Source organism: Temnothorax longispinosus, chromosome 7 (genome assembly GCF_030848805.1).
Source record: "Temnothorax longispinosus isolate EJ_2023e chromosome 7, Tlon_JGU_v1, whole genome shotgun sequence".
Taxonomy (NCBI): domain Eukaryota; kingdom Metazoa; phylum Arthropoda; class Insecta; order Hymenoptera; family Formicidae; genus Temnothorax; species Temnothorax longispinosus.
Window position 1 is genome coordinate 18537385 of NC_092364.1, and position 19972 is coordinate 18557356.

At 36.1% G+C, this 19972-nt stretch overlaps 3 protein-coding genes across 7 annotated transcripts in view; 2 read left to right on the forward strand and 1 right to left on the reverse strand.

Annotated features, from left to right (window-relative positions):
- Positions 1-400: 400 nt before the first annotated feature.
- LOC139816630 (uncharacterized) lies at positions 401-3358 on the reverse strand. Of its 2 annotated transcripts, XM_071784257.1 has the most exons (4): positions 2882-3332; positions 2487-2603; positions 1983-2369; positions 401-1644 (listed from the first exon to the last, which is right to left on the reverse strand). In XM_071784257.1, the coding sequence occupies exons 1-4, from the start codon at positions 3075-3077 to the stop codon at positions 1121-1123; spliced, it is 1224 nt and encodes a 407-aa protein (XP_071640358.1). In that variant the 5' UTR covers positions 3078-3332; the 3' UTR covers positions 401-1120. The 2 variants fall into 2 exon arrangements, with proteins under 2 accessions (XP_071640358.1, XP_071640359.1); XM_071784258.1 differs by lacking the exon at positions 2487-2603 and having other exon boundaries at positions 2882-3358.
- Positions 3359-3712: 354 nt separating this feature from the next.
- Positions 3713-5517, forward strand: Gata (glutamyl-tRNA(Gln) amidotransferase subunit A, mitochondrial). Its single transcript, XM_071784329.1, has 2 exons — positions 3713-4354; positions 4470-5517. Exons 1-2 carry the CDS (start codon positions 3823-3825, stop codon positions 5498-5500), a joined length of 1563 nt encoding a protein of 520 aa, XP_071640430.1. The 5' UTR covers positions 3713-3822; the 3' UTR covers positions 5501-5517.
- Positions 5518-9403: 3886 nt separating this feature from the next.
- The window catches only part of Liprin-gamma, a 125206-nt gene continuing 114637 nt past the window's right edge, over positions 9404-19972 (forward strand). For 3 of the 4 annotated variants that reach the window (XM_071784319.1, XM_071784322.1, XM_071784320.1), the window contains exons 1-2: positions 9404-10037; positions 18323-18548. The gene's annotated coding sequence lies outside the window, so the exon portion shown is untranslated. Of the gene's footprint in view, positions 10038-13113; positions 13212-18322; positions 18549-19972 lie in introns of those variants that run through there. The other variant, XM_071784321.1, reaches the window with a different exon arrangement.

The window sequence follows — 19972 nt, forward strand, 5'->3', positions numbered from 1 at the left end:
AATAAGCGAACTAATCACACTTTACTTCGTGAAATTATTCATTTTCCAATATGATAACTATAACAATATATCATAGTCGTTTATCTCATAGTATTTGAAGATAAAATTAATTGCTAACGGAAATGATAATAAATAATAATAAATGTATAATATTAAGTTTGTGCAAATTTTAAGCTCGTCTCGTTATTATTAATATTAGTATACTATTGATATTAGTACACTATTAATATTAGTATATAAAGATTTTTATAATTAATAATGCAGTATTTTATTTTAAATAACTATATAGCCTTATATTAGAAATTTAGAATATAATTTTTTTTTTAATTAAAATACTTGAACTTTGCATGGATTTTTAAACATGTCAATAATTTTTATTATTATTTATTCGTTAAGCAATACTGGCAAACAATGTAGGCAAATTTCAAAATGTAAGATTCGCTCAAGTGTATTTATCTTTTCGACGATAAGACTACTAATTTTAAACGCGTCATCTTACTGCGTTAATAAAAATGATATTGAAAATCGAAAGGAAATATTTGAGAATGTGTCTAAAGGAAATGTAAAATTGTTCATTAAAGAAATTAAACAATAGTGGTAACAATAATATGTAATATATTGTTCGCAAACATATTAAATTCTACAAAGTCGAAAGATGATATACTTTCTTTCGAGATCATATAATCTAATGTATTACAAATTTTCTATATTAAATAGAGCTGGGTACACGTTTAGATGCCTTTTTAGCCAACAAATATCAGTAACAATATATAAAGTATAACAAAAAGAATGAAAATAATTGCAGTAACATTTTAACATATATTTAACGTAAATTATTACGTATAAATTATATTAATACAAAATAGTTTCTTATAAATATAATTGATATATCAGTTATTAATATATCTATCTTAGAGGGATGTTTTGTTTATTATATTTATTCAACACAACGTTAACAACCGGAAATATTAATAATTATAAATAATTATAAATAAATATAGACATTTTGGATAATCTAAATTTGCAATTAAATAAATTTGCAAGATTGTATATATGTATACCAATTAGATGTATACACAAATATATAAACAACTACAAACAAATGGATCATTTAACCTTCCTACATATCCGTATCCGAGGAAGATATGACTATAACCTCTTTTTGTTTGCGACAAAATTCACGAAAAGTCATTCGCTTACCATCTCGACCACCGGTTTCGAACTCGTGGTCTGTTTCGTCTTTAGTTGTATCATATACATTTTGTTTCCGTGTGACTTTTTTCGTGTTTCTTTTGTTAATCTTTGTTTTGCATTTGCCATTTTTATTCTGAGAAGAACTTTCTTCATACCGCCTTATCCATTTTCGTAAAGTTTTGTCCCAATATCCCCTAACGCATATCATTCCTGGAGGAATCGAAATACTTTCTGTCTTCCTAGGAAGATTAGAAAGCAAGTTAGGGTGTTTTCGGTAAAAATCGTCAATTGGTGACCACAATGAAGATACTGAATGCCGAGATTTTTTCCCAGGATATGTTTTGACAGATTGATCCCGACGCAATTGTAGATAAGGACTAAAGTTTTCAGGTTTTTGTTTCGAGATTTTTTCTGGATTCCGTAATGAAACATGTGTTTGTGCATTGTTTTCTAAAATAAGCAATTTTTTAAATAGAATAATATACATTCAATAAAAGTATGTTGTAGAAGAGATAAAGTAAAAATTAATAAAATTTTGCGAAAGCATTTCGCAAACATTAATTATTACACGCAAATGATGTAGAAATATGCGTGAATAATAACTAACATACAGTAGAAGAAATAATTTGGTCTCAGCGATAATTAAAATAATAGAAATAATAAAATAAGCGTTATTGAGCAAAAATTAAACTACAATTTTAAAAGAATTATTGAACGATTATCAAGTGTGTAACAAAATCTCGACAAGTATTTCTGGTAAAAATCCTACTTTTCAACAAGATACATACGGAATATTGTTTCATCTTCGCCTGTCTCTTCTAAACTTTGTACTTCCGTTGTTAGTGAATTTACCGGCAGCAGTGTATCTTGCAGTATAATATCATTCTTTTTTGAAATTAGATGCGATCTTTTTTTTCTGTGGGAACATATAATCGGTGATTCGTAGTTATGAAGACTTTCTTCATATGCAATTGGCCGGTCTCGAATTTTCTCCGGTGTACACGGAGGATCTTGAAATAGTTTTATGCACTCATCGTCGATGGATCCTCGCGAACCTATTAAGGGTTCGTTAATTGACTTTTCCGTTTCGGTTTCCCATTCATTATCCGTATCTTCTAATACTCTCTTTTTTTTAATGGCTTTTTTCTCGCTCGTTAAGTTTTTCTTTCGCTTCACTGTCATATAAAGAATATATTAGTTTTATGATTGGTAAATATGTATATAATTTATATACTTCAATGTTAAAATAATAAAAAATCTTATAATTTTTGTTAATTTTAATTGATATAAACCATTTAAAGATTTGTCGATTAACTGATGTTTCTGTTTGGCTTCTAATTTGCTATCAGAGTCTTTCATTCTCCATTTCGTGTCTTCTCTTTTCTTTCCCTTCGTATGTCTTTTACGCTCTAAAATAGATTAATTTAATGGTATGTATATATTTTATAGTTTAATTTATTTTAATCCTCAGTGATTTAGAGATATCTTTTTGAAAACACTTTTTTCCTCAAATTTTAATTGACATAAACTATATTTTTAATTATATAAATTGTTATTATAATATTATTAAAGAGATAATATTTAACTCATAATTAGTACAAATTTAATAATTTAATTTTTATTGAAAAATGGTTCATCCATAATATATTTACAAAAATATAATTAAGCATACATAATAATTCCTCACCTTGTAGCTGATGTAATAACTGTAAATTTGGTCTGTCTCCACTTGAAGAAGAAGCTGTATCGATCCCAGATAAGGATATACTACAAGATTTCATAGATGTATTTGGTATGCTCGTGGGCGTGCTCGTGTACAAAGTAGCTATAGTAGCACGTTTACGGCTGTTATTTATATCACGTTTATTAATCATTCGTGACATACTGCTGCTTATTGAATGTGCGTAATCGGCGTAATTAATATATTAAAGCACTTGAAACTTTGTCACAATTAACACTTTCGACTCCGATACTTGCGTTCGATCGAGGATCCATTCAGCGTTTGAGTATTATATGAGAAGTCGACTAACGGTATCTCTCAAGGTTTGTACACAAAACCGTGTCCACAGTCTCCTTCACCGTATTATGCGAAGTAAACATGTTGTGACTCCGACAAATCGATCGTATTTCGGCAATCCAATATATTTATTATTTAAAAGAAATAAGATATAAAAATGAGAAAGTTTACCAGTCTTTTTTTTTAATATTTTATTGAAAGTTTCTTACGGAATATATGTTTAATGGAAAATAATAAAAAATATTAATATATTTACTAAAATATTATATGTTATACATAAAATATTTTTTACATATTTTTCCTTATCACACGAATTTCCAATAAGATTATTAGTCTTTAATAGTATCTTGCTGCTAGCTATGTCTAACAATAAGTATATTTAAAGCGTTTTTAGTAGTCGAGTAATCGATTTATCGACTATTCGAATTCGAATCAAATTCGATTCGATTCGAAGAGATACGATCGAACTCGACTCACGTGACACACACGTCTCGGCGCTCGCACAGCTGTTTGCGAAACTGCAATCTTCTGCTTGCCATTGAATTTAAGGTTATGTATATATCAACGCCGGCAGAGAGGTTAGATTTTAGTGGTATGTCGCAGGACGAACGATGAACAAGCTGCTATCTATTTCGATTAAAGAAGTTAGTCAGAAGATCTATGGCAGCGCAGTGCGACCGTCCGAGATCTGTAAAGCCTCAATTAAGCTAACTTCAATCGTCAAGCCTTTAAACGCTTATATCACCGTGACAAGCGATGTTGCGGAAGAGCAGGCGAGCGCTGCTGATGAGAGACAACAGAAGAATTCATTATTGGGACAGCTCGATGGCATTCCCATCGCCATTAAAGACAACTATTGCGTCAAGGATAAACCTACGACCTGTGCTTCTCGGATGTTGGCCAACTTCTCCCCGGGTTACAACGCCACGGTCTACGAAAAGCTCAGGATGCAGGGAGCCGTCTTGATCGGCAAGACTAATCTCGACGAATTTGCCATGGGCTCCGGCACTGTAGACTCGCTTTACGGGCCAACGAAGAATCTATGGGGCTCGGAGATGTTGCCTCAATTTTATTCGTACGGGTCTGACGGTTCGCAAATTACCACGAGGAAACTGCATGAAAAAGATGCGTGGCGTATAGCAGGTACATTGCCGCAAATTGTTAGACATTGCTTAGTGTATCTTTTCTGTTGTTTAATTAGCTTACTTTGAGGGACATATTAGCAATAATTTTTTGGGATATAATAAATGCATCTTAGGTGGCAGTAGTGGAGGTTCGGCAGTTGCGGTAGCCACAGGTACCTGTTACGCGGCCTTGGGCTCTGATACTGGCGGTTCCACTCGCAATCCTGCGTCCTATTGCGGTCTAGTCGGCCTGAAGCCAACTTACGGTTTAGTATCACGTTATGGTCTTATTCCTCTACTAAACTCGATGGATGTACCGGGTATTTTCGCGAGAACAGTAGACGATGCTGTATTAATTTTAAACGCCATAGCTGGTCCCGACCAAGCAGATCCCACTACCGTACAAAGAGAATATGTTCCAATTAATTTATCCGAAACGATAGATATTAGCAATCTCAGAATTGGAATACCAAAGGAGTACGGGGTACAAGGTATAAGCGAAGAAATTGAGGGATGTTGGGCAAAGGTTTCTCATCTTTTAGAAAAAGCGGGAGCCAGTGTCGTCCCAGTGTCGTTACCTCACACCGATTACTCTATAGTATGTTATTCCGTTTTAAATCGATGTGACGTAGCTAGCAACTTGGCTTGCTACGACGGTATAGAATATGGTCACAGAGCTGATGAATGGGGTTCGGCTCACGAATTGTATAAGAAGACCAGGTCGGAGGGTTTCAACGACGTGGTCAAAGGTCGTATACTAGTCGGGAATTATTTTCTTTTGGCGGATAATTACGAAGAGTATTATGTTAAGGCGATGAAAATGCGTAGATTAATCGCGCAGGACTTTGACGTTCTGTGGAATAACAATGTAGATCTTCTACTGACTCCGACCACGTTGACTGAAGCTCCGATCTACGACGAATTCGTACAGCTGGACAATCAGACACAGTGTTTGATTCAGGATCACTGTACGCAACCCGCAAATATGGCTGGTTTGCCCGCGATCAACGTGCCGATCGAACTCTCTCGCGAAGGTCTACCTTTGTCCTTGCAATTAATGGCGCCACTTTTTCACGAACAAAGGCTACTTACCGTGGCAAAGTGGATCGAACAGACAGTGCGATTTCCGAGACTCGAACTGAAAAATTCATGCCTGCTTGAATAAAATAACTTTCTTACGAACATTTGTTCCTTCTTTTATTCCTTTCATATTATCTTTTATATTATCTTTTAAAAGATAAGATTAATTATTACTCCTGAATTCTTTTAAATTTGCGACATCATACATTTCATGTTAGATAGGGAAGAGTGGGGGAAATACGGACACCGGGGTAAGACCGGACACTGCCGTTTTGATATTTTTCTGTCATCCGTACCTTTCCGCGATAGTGTCACGTGTACGGGCTTGACTCCAGCCTGTACACGGTGACACTATCGCGGAAGGGTACGGATGACGGTAAAATACCAAAATGGCAGTGTCCGGTCTTACCCCGGTGTCCGTATTTTCCCCACTCTCCTCTACGATCGATCTATTGCGATTACATATGAATTGCCAATTTTTAAAATCGAATTTCATATATCCTCTTTGAGTATTATACATACAATTAGAACGAAAATTAGAATATAGGTTTTGTCGCGTAGCGCCGTAACCCCGAGGCTATGCAACGTAAACAAATTTTACTCCGGTATACCATCGAGCGTATTTGAAATTCTATTCGTCGAGTAGTGGCGTTTGCTTTTGCAACCAAACAACCCTCATCTCGTTTCACCGCACCGCGCCGTAACGTTCGTATATAAAGACGAAATTGTGGCTCTTTTCACCATAAGACTAATTCTTTGCTTTAAACAAAATGAGGAAAGAGCTTTTTCAAGTAAGTAAATATTATTAAAAGAGCAACTTTTCATTAAACTTTTAGTTTTTAAAAGCATTTGTGCCTTTTTATGTCGAATCCTTGCACATTTCGTATTTACTTTTCATCTCGGCTTCGGTTTTCTAATACGTATATTCACTGTGAGTTGTTGAGGTTTGCACGACGAAACTCTGACATTTCGAAATTCATTGTCTCCCGAGGACCCGAGGGTGATTTAAGCAGAGAACAAACAACTGACAATACGCGTGTGCAAAATCTATTCACGTAACGTCTTCGATAATTAAATCGTTGTGACATTTTAGTCGGATCTATTGTTTACATCAGATTAAGAAACTAACAGAGAACTGAGGCAATCTAATATGTATGAGAACACAGTTGTGTTTTATTGTTGCAAAACTAATGACAATATATAAAAATTTGCACGATTATAAAAAATAATAATTGCAGATTGTACAATAAATTTAGTATCAAATATTATAAGATTTATATAAAATAAATAATTACTAGCCAAATTATATATAAATTATAATATTTCCTAGTCTCGAAATGAATCCTTGCCTTCACTATTTCAAACATCATTTACTTACATTAAAGGAAGATTATTCGTTGAAAAGTTGAGTAAATGGCAAGACATTCAACATCCACGTACTAAAGATTAAATATAATATATTCATTTCTTTTCTTTTCCTTTCAGTTCAGCGCACTATCGGTCTCCGCACGCTTAAGGAAATAATATATTCTGTCTGTATACATATATCACTTCGTTCTCCCGTAATAGCGCAAGTGGTATCGGAATCGTGCATATTCGGATTTCTCCTATTTAGGCGCAGTGTCGTTTGATTTTACATTCCCTTTTCTTGCCATATTACGTAATTTCCTGTTCTTATCGCTGCATAAAACTCGGTTTTGATCATTACGGAACCACGAGAAATGAGACGATTATGCGTTTCGTTTCAAAGAGAAAGCGAGTGCTAGTATTTTCGTTATTCATTGCAGCATCTCGCACTATTATATTAAATATAAAAAATTAAAAAATTTCTAAATTATTCCCCGAGTGTCAAAATATATAATTTTTAATTAGAAATTCCTGTTATTTTTCAATCCATTCGCCTGTGGATAAAATTAACGCGTATAAGGACGACTGATACTCGAATATGCGCGCCGAACTGGGTTACCTCGTGACAAAGCTATGTAATTAATGGCAAAGGAAATAATGTATCTAAATACCGTGTCCGGTATCGAGTAAGCTGCGCTCGTATTACATGCTTTAATCCAGGCTCATAAAGCTTTGCGACGGCCATGGGCGAGAGCGCGCCGCGCCGCGTCGTGCTTTAGAACATCAAACGCGTTCGGCAATCATTCTCCTTTGAGATTAAAAAATATGAAGCCTTTGTGATCGATGCAACCCTCAACTCCAGCCCGGTTACTTCATACGTTGTTTCGTTACCTCGATTAAAGCTCGTCGTAAATCTGTGACTAATATTCTCTGTATCTCTGTCCGAAAACGCGACTGTTTTGTCGGCTGCTTTACGCGTTCATTATTCCTATTTGCGCAATTTTGTGTGCAGCAACAATAACAAGAGGGAAGAGAGATGATTACGCAGGGGAGAGAATTATTAAAACTTTCTTACGTTCTCTTTCTCTTTTTCGCGCAATTAATGTCGCACCTACGCTGCGTGATACATTTTTACGACTTGATTAATCTCGCGAAGAAAGTTAGGAGATCATCAAGAGTGTTTTTAAAACACAATATTCGTTCATATGTTAAAGCAGCGCATTCGCGCGTTTCGTAATCTATATATAATTGTGAATTGTATAATTTTTAAATAATTGTATAATTTAAAAAAAAATCGACAAAATCAAGGAAGACGAGGGGCGCATATTTGATTCAAAATTTCCCGATTTCGAACACGATGCGTTGTCGATTATTGGCGGACTGTTGTTCTGCGTCCAATTAACATCTGCTTGTCCAGGCGCAAATTACAATACGCGGTTAATGGAAGCTGAATTTCGAGAGTACGCGCGCGATCTTCCGATTTACAGCCAATCCGCATTAAATTCTGCGGTTAGGTAACAGAGTATACATTCAAACACCCTTTCACATCCAGATCTTCATACGATAAGCCAACGTTTCCCAACGTATCGCGAGATTATGGAAGTTGTAACACGAGAGTTTTGGTTAATACTGACTAATAAAATCCTTTCTTCATCTCTCATAATTTTCTATTCTGCAATTAAAGTAAAATTTAAATGGCGACAAATTTTAGAATCTTTTTTATTTTTATAACGTGTGCGGCGGTGTAAATTGAGTAATGTAAAAGCGTTGAATTTCAGCACAAAATTTCAAAGAATATCTGATGATAATTAGTGAGAACAGTAAAAAAAGAGTTACAATCGCGTTTAACAAGGTTCTAAGAGAACGAGCTGCGAGAATGACACTAACCCTTTGTTGCACAAATTTTTCTGTTAAACATACTTTGCTGACTAATTGTAAAATCGACTGTAGTGCATTTTGTGATCCTTGACATCCTGCTTCTTTGATTACGTAATGCACATTGCTTATTTAATATTACATATAAACTTCAAAGAAATTATAAAATATTTAACGAGAGCCTTGTGCTTGCATTTCGCTAACTAGTTTTTCAATATTAGATTTTATAGAGCAGTTAAAGACCGTCTCAAAGCTGGTTCTACTTGCAAACGGTTTCCGTTTTATTTTTATAGTGCTAAGCGAGGTGCTAAGAGCAGAAAATGCAGCAGTTTCACACATGTAAATTGAGTGAAAAGGAAGAAGTAGCGCACATACGAGAGATTGAATACAGATATATTTTTGGGAAACAGGGAAAAATCCTTAGGGGAATACATTGGGACAATTATTAACAACAAGAAGGTGGTGGAAGGAGACGATTGTGAGCAGCTCGCGAGTGGGTTTTCAGGCAAAGGTCGCCAGGGTAATTTTGTTCACGATACCGTCGTCGCACTATATGCAAGCCTCGCTCTCACCTTCGCGGCGCGGAAACGCCGAGAATCTCGGAGATCGGACGGCAGGGATGGTTTCGCCGAACGAGATGGAGGGAAAAAGGCAGGCGGCTGGCCTACGTGCGAGAGGGTGGCCGTCTCTGGGAAAACAGGGTTGGGCACGGGGTGGCGAGGACGCATGCGTCGGACCCGGCCGTCGGGGGCTGTCGTGTCGCTCTCTGTCGTCGGTTACGCCAGTCGTCGTGACGACTTCGTGCCGTCGTCGTCGAGAAACGTCGTGTTTTTAAATCGTCCGCCGCGCGCTCACGCACCGTCACCGAATTTTCCCTCTCTTTCTCTCTCTATCTCTCTCTTCCGCATTCTCGCATCTTTACCTCTTTCTCCCTCTCTCCTTCTCTCTCCCATTTCTTCCCGTCATATTCGCCGCCGCGGCCGTTTTCGCTCGTCGCTCGCTTCCGCGCGCGCGCGCACGCGAGTGCGGGAATGTCGCGACGTAGTTCAAATCGCTGGCGAATTCGCGCCGCGGGTGTCGTATGCCGCGAACGTCGTCGCGGATGAGCGTTTCCGCGTGTGTGCTCGGTCAATGGGGGATCGTACGCGAGTGATCTCGCGAGGTGGTGCGACGGAGTGACTACGTCGGGACCGTACCTACTCGCGCGTTTCTCGCGCGACCGCCGAAATCGGTCGACGCGGACTTGGACAGGTGCGCGAGCGACCACGAGCACCCCTCCTACCTGCCGCGTTATCACTGTCGGTTGCGCGCGACCACCCCGCAAAGGTGCTCCATGATTGCACCCCGCGTCGCGACAAGTGGATGGGCTTCGGCACCGTAGATCGCCCGATATCGCACAAGTGAGTGTAATAGATTAGTGTAATAAATACGAGAGAAAGAGAGAGAGGTGGGGGGAAAAGGTAGAAGGAGAGACAGAGAGAGAAAGAGTAAAAGACTATATGAATGGAATTTGGACTAATGTCTACAACTGATGAGGTGCTTTCAAGGGTTTTTTCCTCAGTACGATTCCTCAGTTTGCAATTACAGAGCGAGATTAGAGATATGTGCTTATCTCGGACAAGAGTAATAATTGCGAAAAATATATTGTTACGCTTTATTATTATTAATTAAATTTTACAAGATTAATGTCCATTTCCATCAATGTCGATTAACTTTAATCTCGGTTTAACTTAGTTCTAAGAATTAGAAGGAGATAAAAAGTAAATTAAACTAGAATTAAAATTAATTTGCATTGATAAAAATGGACATAAGAGGTTGATAATAATTAAATAGAGATAAATGATCATAAAGCTGATACGTTTGAATGTGAAGCAGGATCATTCGAGAACTGCTTCAGAGTTGAATATAATGCACTGTTTCTCGCGGAAGAAACGAAAGACCGCGAGGGATCATGCGTTCGAACGTATTGCGCCGAATCGATATACCGTATTTCCGTAACATATGGCACGCAGTGGAAATGGAATAGTTTAAAATACAAATCTGTTATCCGGATAGATCGCCGGCAGATAGATTGCCGTCGTACGAGTACGCGAAGTTTTTCAATGATCGGGAAACTTTTTCGATGGTGTGCGACAAGTAAGGATATTTTTCTCTCCGGGCAATTTTTCTTGCAGACCGATATTTTCTCCGCTCCTTCGTGCTAGGGTCTTTGCAATCGGTTACTTTGAGTAATTTCGAGACGATTCCGCAATACAGATAGCGACAACTATACATGGGGTGTCGTCTCCCAGTAGATAACACTTTAATTATAATAAATTCCATATTTTGATAAAACGAGTAATAAAATTAACATAAACTAATATAATATGTAATTATTGTAACACGAATATGACGTAATGTAATATATAATAATTATAATACATAAATTTCAATATTGCAATTACATAATAGATTCCACGTTAATAAGATTATTATTCATAATATATTATATTTGCATTTGCCGGACGACAGTACGTTGCAAAAGTTAAAATGTCACAAGCCATGAAATAAGAGGAATCGGCCACATAAACTCCGCCGGACAGTGACTCGTTGCAATGCGACATCAGCGGCAGTTTAGCACCGTTGCCGTCGTACTTTTGTTGCCGCTGTTCGCGCGACTATGTCATTTCCTTTTTCCGCCTAACATCGGGTCGTCCACGTATAACTCCGTTAGACGAGTAAACAGGATTGTGTGCCTAGCAGAGGCTCCCTAGTACTTTCCACGGTGTTATACCGAAGAACACGCACGAACGGCGAACGGGGGAGTGTCGCGCATTTCGCTCTTGCGCGCGACGTAAGAGGAAATATTAGTTGCAACGTCTGTCCGCTCTGTCGGTTTGCATCTTTGTCGATATATCGCGCGCGGCGTGAAACCGTCGACACGCCTCCGTTTATTCAGACCTCGCGTATTGAAAAACCTGAACAAACGGAGTATATAAGCGTGGACGACGCGAGAAAATGAGACAAACGGAGAAACCTTGGCCATATTTAATTTTCAACGCGGAACCTCTCGCCGTTTATTTTTTCTATTTTCTTTTCCAGCGACACCACCTCGTTTTTTTACTTTTGTTTTCCTTCACGTAGAGCCTCCCTGTCGCACCCTCTGTGTATTTGACGCTTTAGTATCGGATTACCGTTCTACTAGTTCGTTTACAAGACTACATACAGTGAAAACACGTATAGCTTGTTAGAGAAGAGCTACCGCACGTACGGTTCATTGATCATTCGGTCGATTCTTATTGCTCTTTTTTAGGCGAATTATGCTAATTAGTTTGCCCAGTGGCGAGCCGTCACATCGTCAATTCAATTGATCGCGCTATATAGGAATAGCTTCACGTTTCTCTCCTTTTTTTCTCTCGTTTCTCTCGTTTATCTCTTCCCAGTAATTTTTCGTTTTATTTTGGAAGCATCAGTTCACGCATTATGCAAGGATATATAAGATTTCGAAGGAAAGTTGAAACGTTCCTTGCGCGTGCAACCTTAATATCTTCGACGCGCGAGACTTTCTCACGATTCATCATATTTTTATCTCGCTTCGTTAACGCTGTAATTTTTTATCTAATTAGACGATAGCGGATTGCAAGCAAATAATACATCATATTGATAATTAGGGTAGAGTCTTAGATCTTTTAAGATTATCTCAGATTCAGATTTTTTTATATTCTATATATGAATGTTTGTCATATTTGCGTTATATCATAAAAATTGCAATACACGAGACGGAAAATATTCTGAAAATATTCTATTCTGTGGTAATCAATATTCATATTCTTTGTACGTTTATACCATTCGAAAGTTTCATATTATATACAGTATAAATACAATTGTTATACTGGAATGCGTTGAGTCCGCGATACGTGCGTCCGTGACGTAGTTCCGCTCGATAAGAAAATTCATTACGCTTCGGAAAACTGCGCGTTACGTGAATAACGTCATGCAGTAAAAAAGGAAGGCAGCAAGTTCACGATAACGAAGCATCGAAGACCGGTTAGCCGGTTAATTTCATTATCGAGAACGGCCAGTAAATCGTGTCCTTACTCCATGTTGCATTTAATGCATCTCATTAATTCGTGAATTGAGTTTAAAGCGCGTTACTGACCTTTTTTCTGTCATTTCGTGCTCACTTAGTATCGTCACTTAATAAATCGATGCATCTCTCGATCATCATTATAAAGTGTTAAAAGGTAATTTATTAATTTAAACAAAATTATGAGATAAAGAATGGCAGATCTCCTCAATTACTTAAAGTTTTCGATTTAGAATATGTGAATAAAATTTAATTAATTAATAAAGCAAATGTATAATCGTGAAATATTTGTGATCTAACAATAAGATAATATATTCTCAAGAAATATTAATTTTAATTTCTAAAATGGTAACATTAAATATCTAGAAATTGGCCACTTCAATTTCAACTCGAGTTGTTCAGATTACAGGACTTCTCGACCGCAAGGGATTAAAATTTCGACGAGCTTAATCCGCGGTGTTCGATGGGAAGGATTTTATCGACAATCGTAGAGGACATCACGAAAGAGGTGAATAATTCGCGAGATCAGTGTTGGAAAGAGAACTCGCATTAAATATGAAGATGATCGTACAAGTTTCAGAACATTTGCATCGCGCATCGTGAAGCGGCGCCGAAGGCTTCTCCACAAAGAGAAGCCGTTTATATTACGTTGATTACTGAAGCGCGTGGGTTCGCATGGCGGACGATAAAATTTTGCCGTCACTCGACGGACTGGCTCACCGTACTAAGAATACCTAATATCGATTAACCTTGCGACCCGTACACGTGAGAACGTTCTTATAGTATCTATTTTTTACTATACGTAATTAAATACCTGACCCCCGTGCTGCTATGGGACTCCGCTTAATACTAATGATATAATTACACTATAGCACAAGGCATTGTCACAATGATAGGCATCAAGGTTGTTTTCATGGTTTCCTTCGAGGAATCCGAATCAATATTTATAGGTACATCGAGATATACGAGATATAGAAAGATCGAAAAGCTTTTCGTATATCCAAGACATCTTTATTTTGTTAAAGATATGTAAATGATCAAAAATTGACATAAACTTTAAAATGATAAAAACTTTGCACGCTAATAAAATTCACTTTTATTTTTTAAGCAATTTTACAAATATTACAAAATAAAGTTTTATTATTTTGAGCAATATTTATTATTTCTGTTTATTTCAATTATATAGATTTATTCTTCTGACAATATAGATTTAAAAATATTTTTTTTCTTATATATGTATCGTGTTACGTTCTTATTTTATGTATAATTTTATATATATGGGCACATTTCGCTAATTTATTAACCAATTATATCCTTCTTCATTTATAATTAATTTAGTGAAATTACACAGCTGCGAAATTCGATGTTTAATTTAAATTATTATAAACTGTATAATTTTATTTATATAACCTGTTATTAGCAGATAATTATTAAATTTAGAGTAATTAAACATGTGAGTATATACGAAAAAGCGTGATATTTCATATCGCATTTATATATCGTATCGTCTCATTCGGAAGCATAACTGTTGAATGTTAAATATTATATAGCACCCATTGTCTGAATTTGCAATTACTTCCGGCAATATCTAAATTGAGCGCATATAGTGCAATATCGAATTTCAATCGATATGCAGAAGCAGCTTACGCTTTTCATCGAAATGATATAATCGCTCGGCCGTTTCATTTCCCCCCGTTAAATTCGTCGTACGATCTAATATCGACGGTATGTCATATCTTTTCATTTATGCTTTAACAAGTGCGCGAAAAAATTTAAATTTTCCACTTATCTTACAATTAAAATTCTGCTTTCCTAAGGAAGAGGATAAGAAAATCCTATTTTAATTAAAATTTTAATGAATTTTATGTAAAAACTTTCATCTTTAAACGTGTCTTTGTTGATCATCTAAGAGAATGTTAGAAATGTTATCTAAGAGGATATATCATTTCTTTCTAAAATTTTTCTTTACGTTGCTGTCTTCGCGATGTTTCGACGCAGTTCTGATCCGCGAAGCCAAGACGCCAATCACCGCGTGTAATAGTTTTCTTGTGGCGCAGATGGTACATTCCTGATTCAATTGGATGACAAAAGGCACGTTTACGGACAATACGTGTCACTGAGCTGCAGAATGGTTCTCCCCTTTTGATATGCCACTAGCGATTAAGTACCCTAATCTCACTGACATCGTTCACCACTAACAATGCTTGTGTTGGACCAAAGCCTTTATAAGTCCTGGGCACTTTTAATCGAAAGAACATAACTTTAATAGACGGATACATATGATAATTCGATTAAAACAGCTGACTGTATACAGATAACTTTATAGATACATATTATGATTAAAATTGGATTGCATTCATATTTTGCCTCAGAATAAAAAAAGAAGGATTTTGAAACTACTATTGCAAACATTTTTTTGTTAAGTTACAATCTTGCGGTAGGATTTTTTTCTTTCGCTTTTACCTTTTATCGTGCAATCCAGACACGTTGCATTTTTTTTATGATAAAGATAATCCGATCCTGCGGATTTGAGTTATGGCGTTGCGAACAGTGCGGACAAATAAATAGTACCTGGTGGCGCGTCCCTTTGCACCGGTGCCAAAAAGGGATGGCAAGATGGGAAATAAGGGGATCATCAGAAATCCCCTGAGTACGGCATAATGGATCCATTGAGAAGGTATCAGACGATATAGGAATATATACGTTCTCTCTCTCTCTCTCTCCCCCTTTAGAAATTATAAGATAGATAAACGATACAGAACAATTACAATAACAATTACAGCAATGAACGTAATTAAATAAGCACAATAGAATGATAAGCGATATTAATAATGATAACTCTAAAACCTATAGTGCGTTATAAATTATAATATCTCATAATCGAATCAATTAGAAGGAAGCTGTATAATCTCCTAGAAAGTATAATAAATTAATTGAATACAATAATTAAGCAGTGTCTGTTAAATTCGCTGGTTAAATTTGCGCACGGCTCTATAGTTAATCTCCAATAACCGGGTATATAAAGTTACGGTAACGAGAGATAGCGATTGGCCGTGTCAAATAAATTTAATCTGTTTTGGAAAGCCGTACATTGCCATACAAATGATACAAAGCAAATAATACAATGCTATTTTTAAAGTATTTTATTTTTTTACCCAGCCAAATCATTTTATGTTATTTATATACACACACATATACACATTCGAAGAATATTTTTGATTTAATACGGTCCCTTTATTTAATACCGTTATTATCTAATCCAAATACCGAATCTGCTTGTTTTGATTCATTGTTTTAATTTACTTTCAATTTTATCACCACAGAATTTTTTTACCTTATTGCAAAATTTACTCTATTACTGTAATGTTCAATTTGATTGATAAATAAAATTTATTCGTGCGATTCATACGTCGAACCAGATTTACAGCGCGACATCGAAATATATTTCCGGCGATTGAAAGTTATTTTTCACCGACATGACCTTTACTATTTCGATAATCCATCTCTCATTGTTTTAAATTTAAACCGATACTGGATATCTTCCTCTGCTAACAATGCTCGCCCTCGAAGCTACTTGAATTACGGCATCGCGACTGGTCAGAGCGGATAAATGGTACCTAATCCTACTTGCCGTGATGCAAACTAGGGTCAAGAAACGGCGGATCTCTAGAAAAGCGCGCGAGAAGCTAATAGTGCATCGACCTCGCGTTTTGCTAGGAGAAAGAGAGAGAGCCGTTTATTACCGTCCGAGAATAACGTTTTCCGCACAAAATTAGTAGTCAAATTCAATGTAAAAGGAAATAAATCTATTTTGAGCCACCTTTATAAAATTATCCCATTTTCAGAATGTCGGTATAATTGACAGTTCTGATTCATTCATAAAAAATTATACAAGATTTTTTCAAATGTCACAAGAATATTTTTGACAATTAGAAAATAGAAATCCGAAAATGTCAAGTCTTATTTCCAGTTTTCATGATTATGATTTTTTTTTACTTTAATTAAATCGATTTAAATTCTCTAATTTTTTTCAATAGAACTTTTGAACGCCATCCAGAATTCTTAAAAAAAATCAGACCTCTAAAAAAAATGTCTTCAAAAAATTGAAAAAATTAAATTTCTGTCTAAAAAATGAACAATAGCCGAAATTCTTTCACTTTGTGTTTTACTCGTTTTAATATTGATCGCGAAATTTTTTTTCTACAACAATAATAGTGTTATATACCGTTGATAGTGTATAACTTAATGATCAACACTGAACAGAAGATTCAATCAGTATTCATTCAATATTCATCAATCAATATTTATTCAAAATATATTCGAGGAACATTGTACAATAACATTGTACGTTTTATAGCAACAATTTACATTCTGTATGTGTGTGTGTGTGTGTGCTCTTCTATTCTACAATTTATTGAAGTTACAATTTTAGAAAATACATGGAAAACGCATATTAACCGTCCAATATTGCAGCGTATGATTATTTTTTGAGTTAGTATTGCTATATTTACGATGCAATATAGTTTGCTAAGCGCAGTCACGAGTCTGAAAGAGAGTTTTTGACGAGCGGAGCGAAGAAAGGGAAGGCGAATACGGTGCAAGCTGTTTCGCGAGAAACTTTTGAATTATTTCTTCGCCATTTCTTCGACTGCAAGGCACGTCGCAGCGGGATATTATATTCTATAAGACTTTGTTTTACGGTATCGGTGAGCAAAAGGGGGAAAGTTCTCCCCTATCTTTAACATCGTTTCCGTCGACGGGAGAATGCGTCGGCGAGTTCGTTTCGCAGAGAAAGTTGCGGTCGGCAGTGCACAGATCGGATAACTACGTTGTTGGTAATAGGGTCCGCGACGGCACAGAAAATACGAGTCTAAAATCCTCTTTAACTATTTCGTCGAATAACTGTCGCTGTCCCGCGTTTATCACGCAAAAGCCCGTTTCCTGCGTCACTTTATAAACGGTCAGTTGATGTGCATCACGTGCAATGAGATTATTACAGCTTATCCTTGATCTCGCGAGGCAAAATAATGTTCGAAACCTTTTAAAAAAGGTTATAAAAAAGGAACAGAAAGGAAATACAATTTTATAGATTTAGGTTGTTAGCGTCTCTGCATTGTTCCTATTTTTTTTTTGTTTCTGTCTTTTCAATCGGTCTGCGATTTCGAGAGAAACGTGACGTAAACACAAAAGAATGGTACGGTAAAGTTGGAAACGAATTCAAAAATTGTTCCGATTCTTTTTCGATTATTTTTGTAGAAGCGCTGTTTCCGAATGTACATACCTACATGTGAATTAGAAATAGAAGATAACAAAGATCGTTTTTGCATTGTGAGAAACTTGCAAGTTTTGGGGTACGCGAGTTTAGCTGGAGGAATATTTTATATTGTTCAGATATTTATTATATTATGAAATAAATACTAAAATCTTTTTCCGCTATTTCCAATAATTCGGTTACTCGGGTTAACATATCTTGCGCCAGAATATTTATATAAGGGAATATCAAAGCTAACATAAAATTCTATATTTTTTGAAACCACATGAGCTTTCAGAACTGTGAGTATCGCGTTTCCGCATAAAATGTCGGCCGTAAATGCTAACATAATTTTAATAATCTTGCAGGTACCGAGACCTATATGGATCCCATGAATTAGTTACTCGCCGCGTTGGAGAAGAGAAAGGAAGCCATCCGGCACATGCGGGTCGATATGCGATGCATTTGTGAATCAACGTCCGTCATTATGCACCGGTGAATTTCCCCGTTTCCGTCGGCGCATACGCCAAGTGCAGCCCGAAATTGCCCGAGATCGCGCCGAGAGGGTTCGCGGATTCATGGAATCGTGATCAGGTAAGGATGATTTTGATGTCGTACTGCACATCGGAAAGAAACCGTCACGAAATTTATACGTCAGGACCGGAAATACGCACCAATCTGGCCCGGTATCTAGGACGGTGACGTAACTGTCATAAGATAGGAAATTTCCGTTGAAAATATAGGATCGGATTTCGTGAAATCGAGCGTGCAACGCTTCCCGAGATACATTCGTGTCAGCTAGAGTGCACAGTGACGAGATTGAAGGAATTGGCGTGTTACCGATACAACATTATTCGAAGCGTGTTTGGTATAGGATATTATTCATTCAATCGGAAAGTTGAGTAATTCTAAACCTTTCAATAATATGGAAATTTTATACTTATTAATTAAATAATTATACAGAATATTCCACACAACTACAGTGCAATATTAATAGGATTTTAGAAAATAATTGAAGTTTAAAAATTCTCATATGGAATATCAAAATTATAATAGTTTTTAAATTATAATAGTTTTTTATAAGCGATCAAAGTTGGTCAGCACGATCGTAAGGCTGATAATTATATTTACACAATTGCATAGTCCATAATTGTGTAATACATTTATCGATTTGTCATTAAATAACAAGACGTCGCGGAATGAGACGTCGCAACTTGGTGCAATTATATTTCTTTGCATTATTCTTCGTTATATTAAAGAACACTTTAAACATCATTAATATCTATTAGAGTACCGTATAAAATATTCTAATAATTGTACGGGCGTAATTAGTCGTGTTTTCGTGTGCGTTGTATGAATGCAACGAAAGAAGATAAGAGAAGAAAGTTTCTGGAAGACATCCAGCGACAGTAGAGCAATTATGGGGGTGAATATTATGTTATCCATTATTTGTCATAAATTATTCACATGTGTACATATCAAAAATCAAAGTATCATTTATCGATATCTATTGATATTACACGCGATTTGTTCGCCGGTTGAAATAAGAATCGAAACGATAGAAACTGACAATTATTACCTATTATTTTGTGATATTGATCGGGCCATTGATAATTGTTTTCTCAAAACAATGCTTACATTCAAATATATACTGATTTATATATAATTGGTTCATTATTTTGAGATTGATAACATGAAATTATAATCGCTGGATTAAATCATTCAAATAACGAGAAGCCGTAGAATATCGATATTGATAATTAATTTGGAATTGAAGAAATCCTTGACGGTACATTGAAATTAAAAAAATCACTCACCGGCCGATGCGCAACAGCGGAGTTGTAACCCTGCGTTGATCTGAAACATAAATATTTTTACATTAAAATAACGTCCGAGATAATCGATACTTGAAGTAAATAATTATCGCGCCCGTTAAATTTTTAAAACGTTATTTTAATAGAAATCTGATTTAAAAATGCAAATGAAAGAAACGATCGCGGCCGCTGTAAGCGGCTGCA

Coding starts and splice junctions, on each gene's coding strand:
- Gata (XM_071784329.1), top strand. CDS start 3,823: ATGAACAAGCTGCTATCTATTTCGATTAAAGAAGTTAGTCAGAAGATC. Junction 4,355..4,469: donor AGATGCGTGGCGTATAGCAG/GTACATTGCCGC, acceptor AATGCATCTTAG/GTGGCAGTAGTGGAGGTTCG.
- LOC139816630 (XM_071784257.1), bottom strand. CDS start 3,077: ATGTCACGAATGATTAATAAACGTGATATAAATAACAGCCGTAAACGT. Junction 2,604..2,881: donor GTTATTACATCAGCTACAAG/GTGAGGAATTAT, acceptor AATCTATTTTAG/AGCGTAAAAGACATACGAAG. Junction 2,370..2,486: donor AATCGACAAATCTTTAAATG/GTTTATATCAAT, acceptor TTTATATGACAG/TGAAGCGAAAGAAAAACTTA.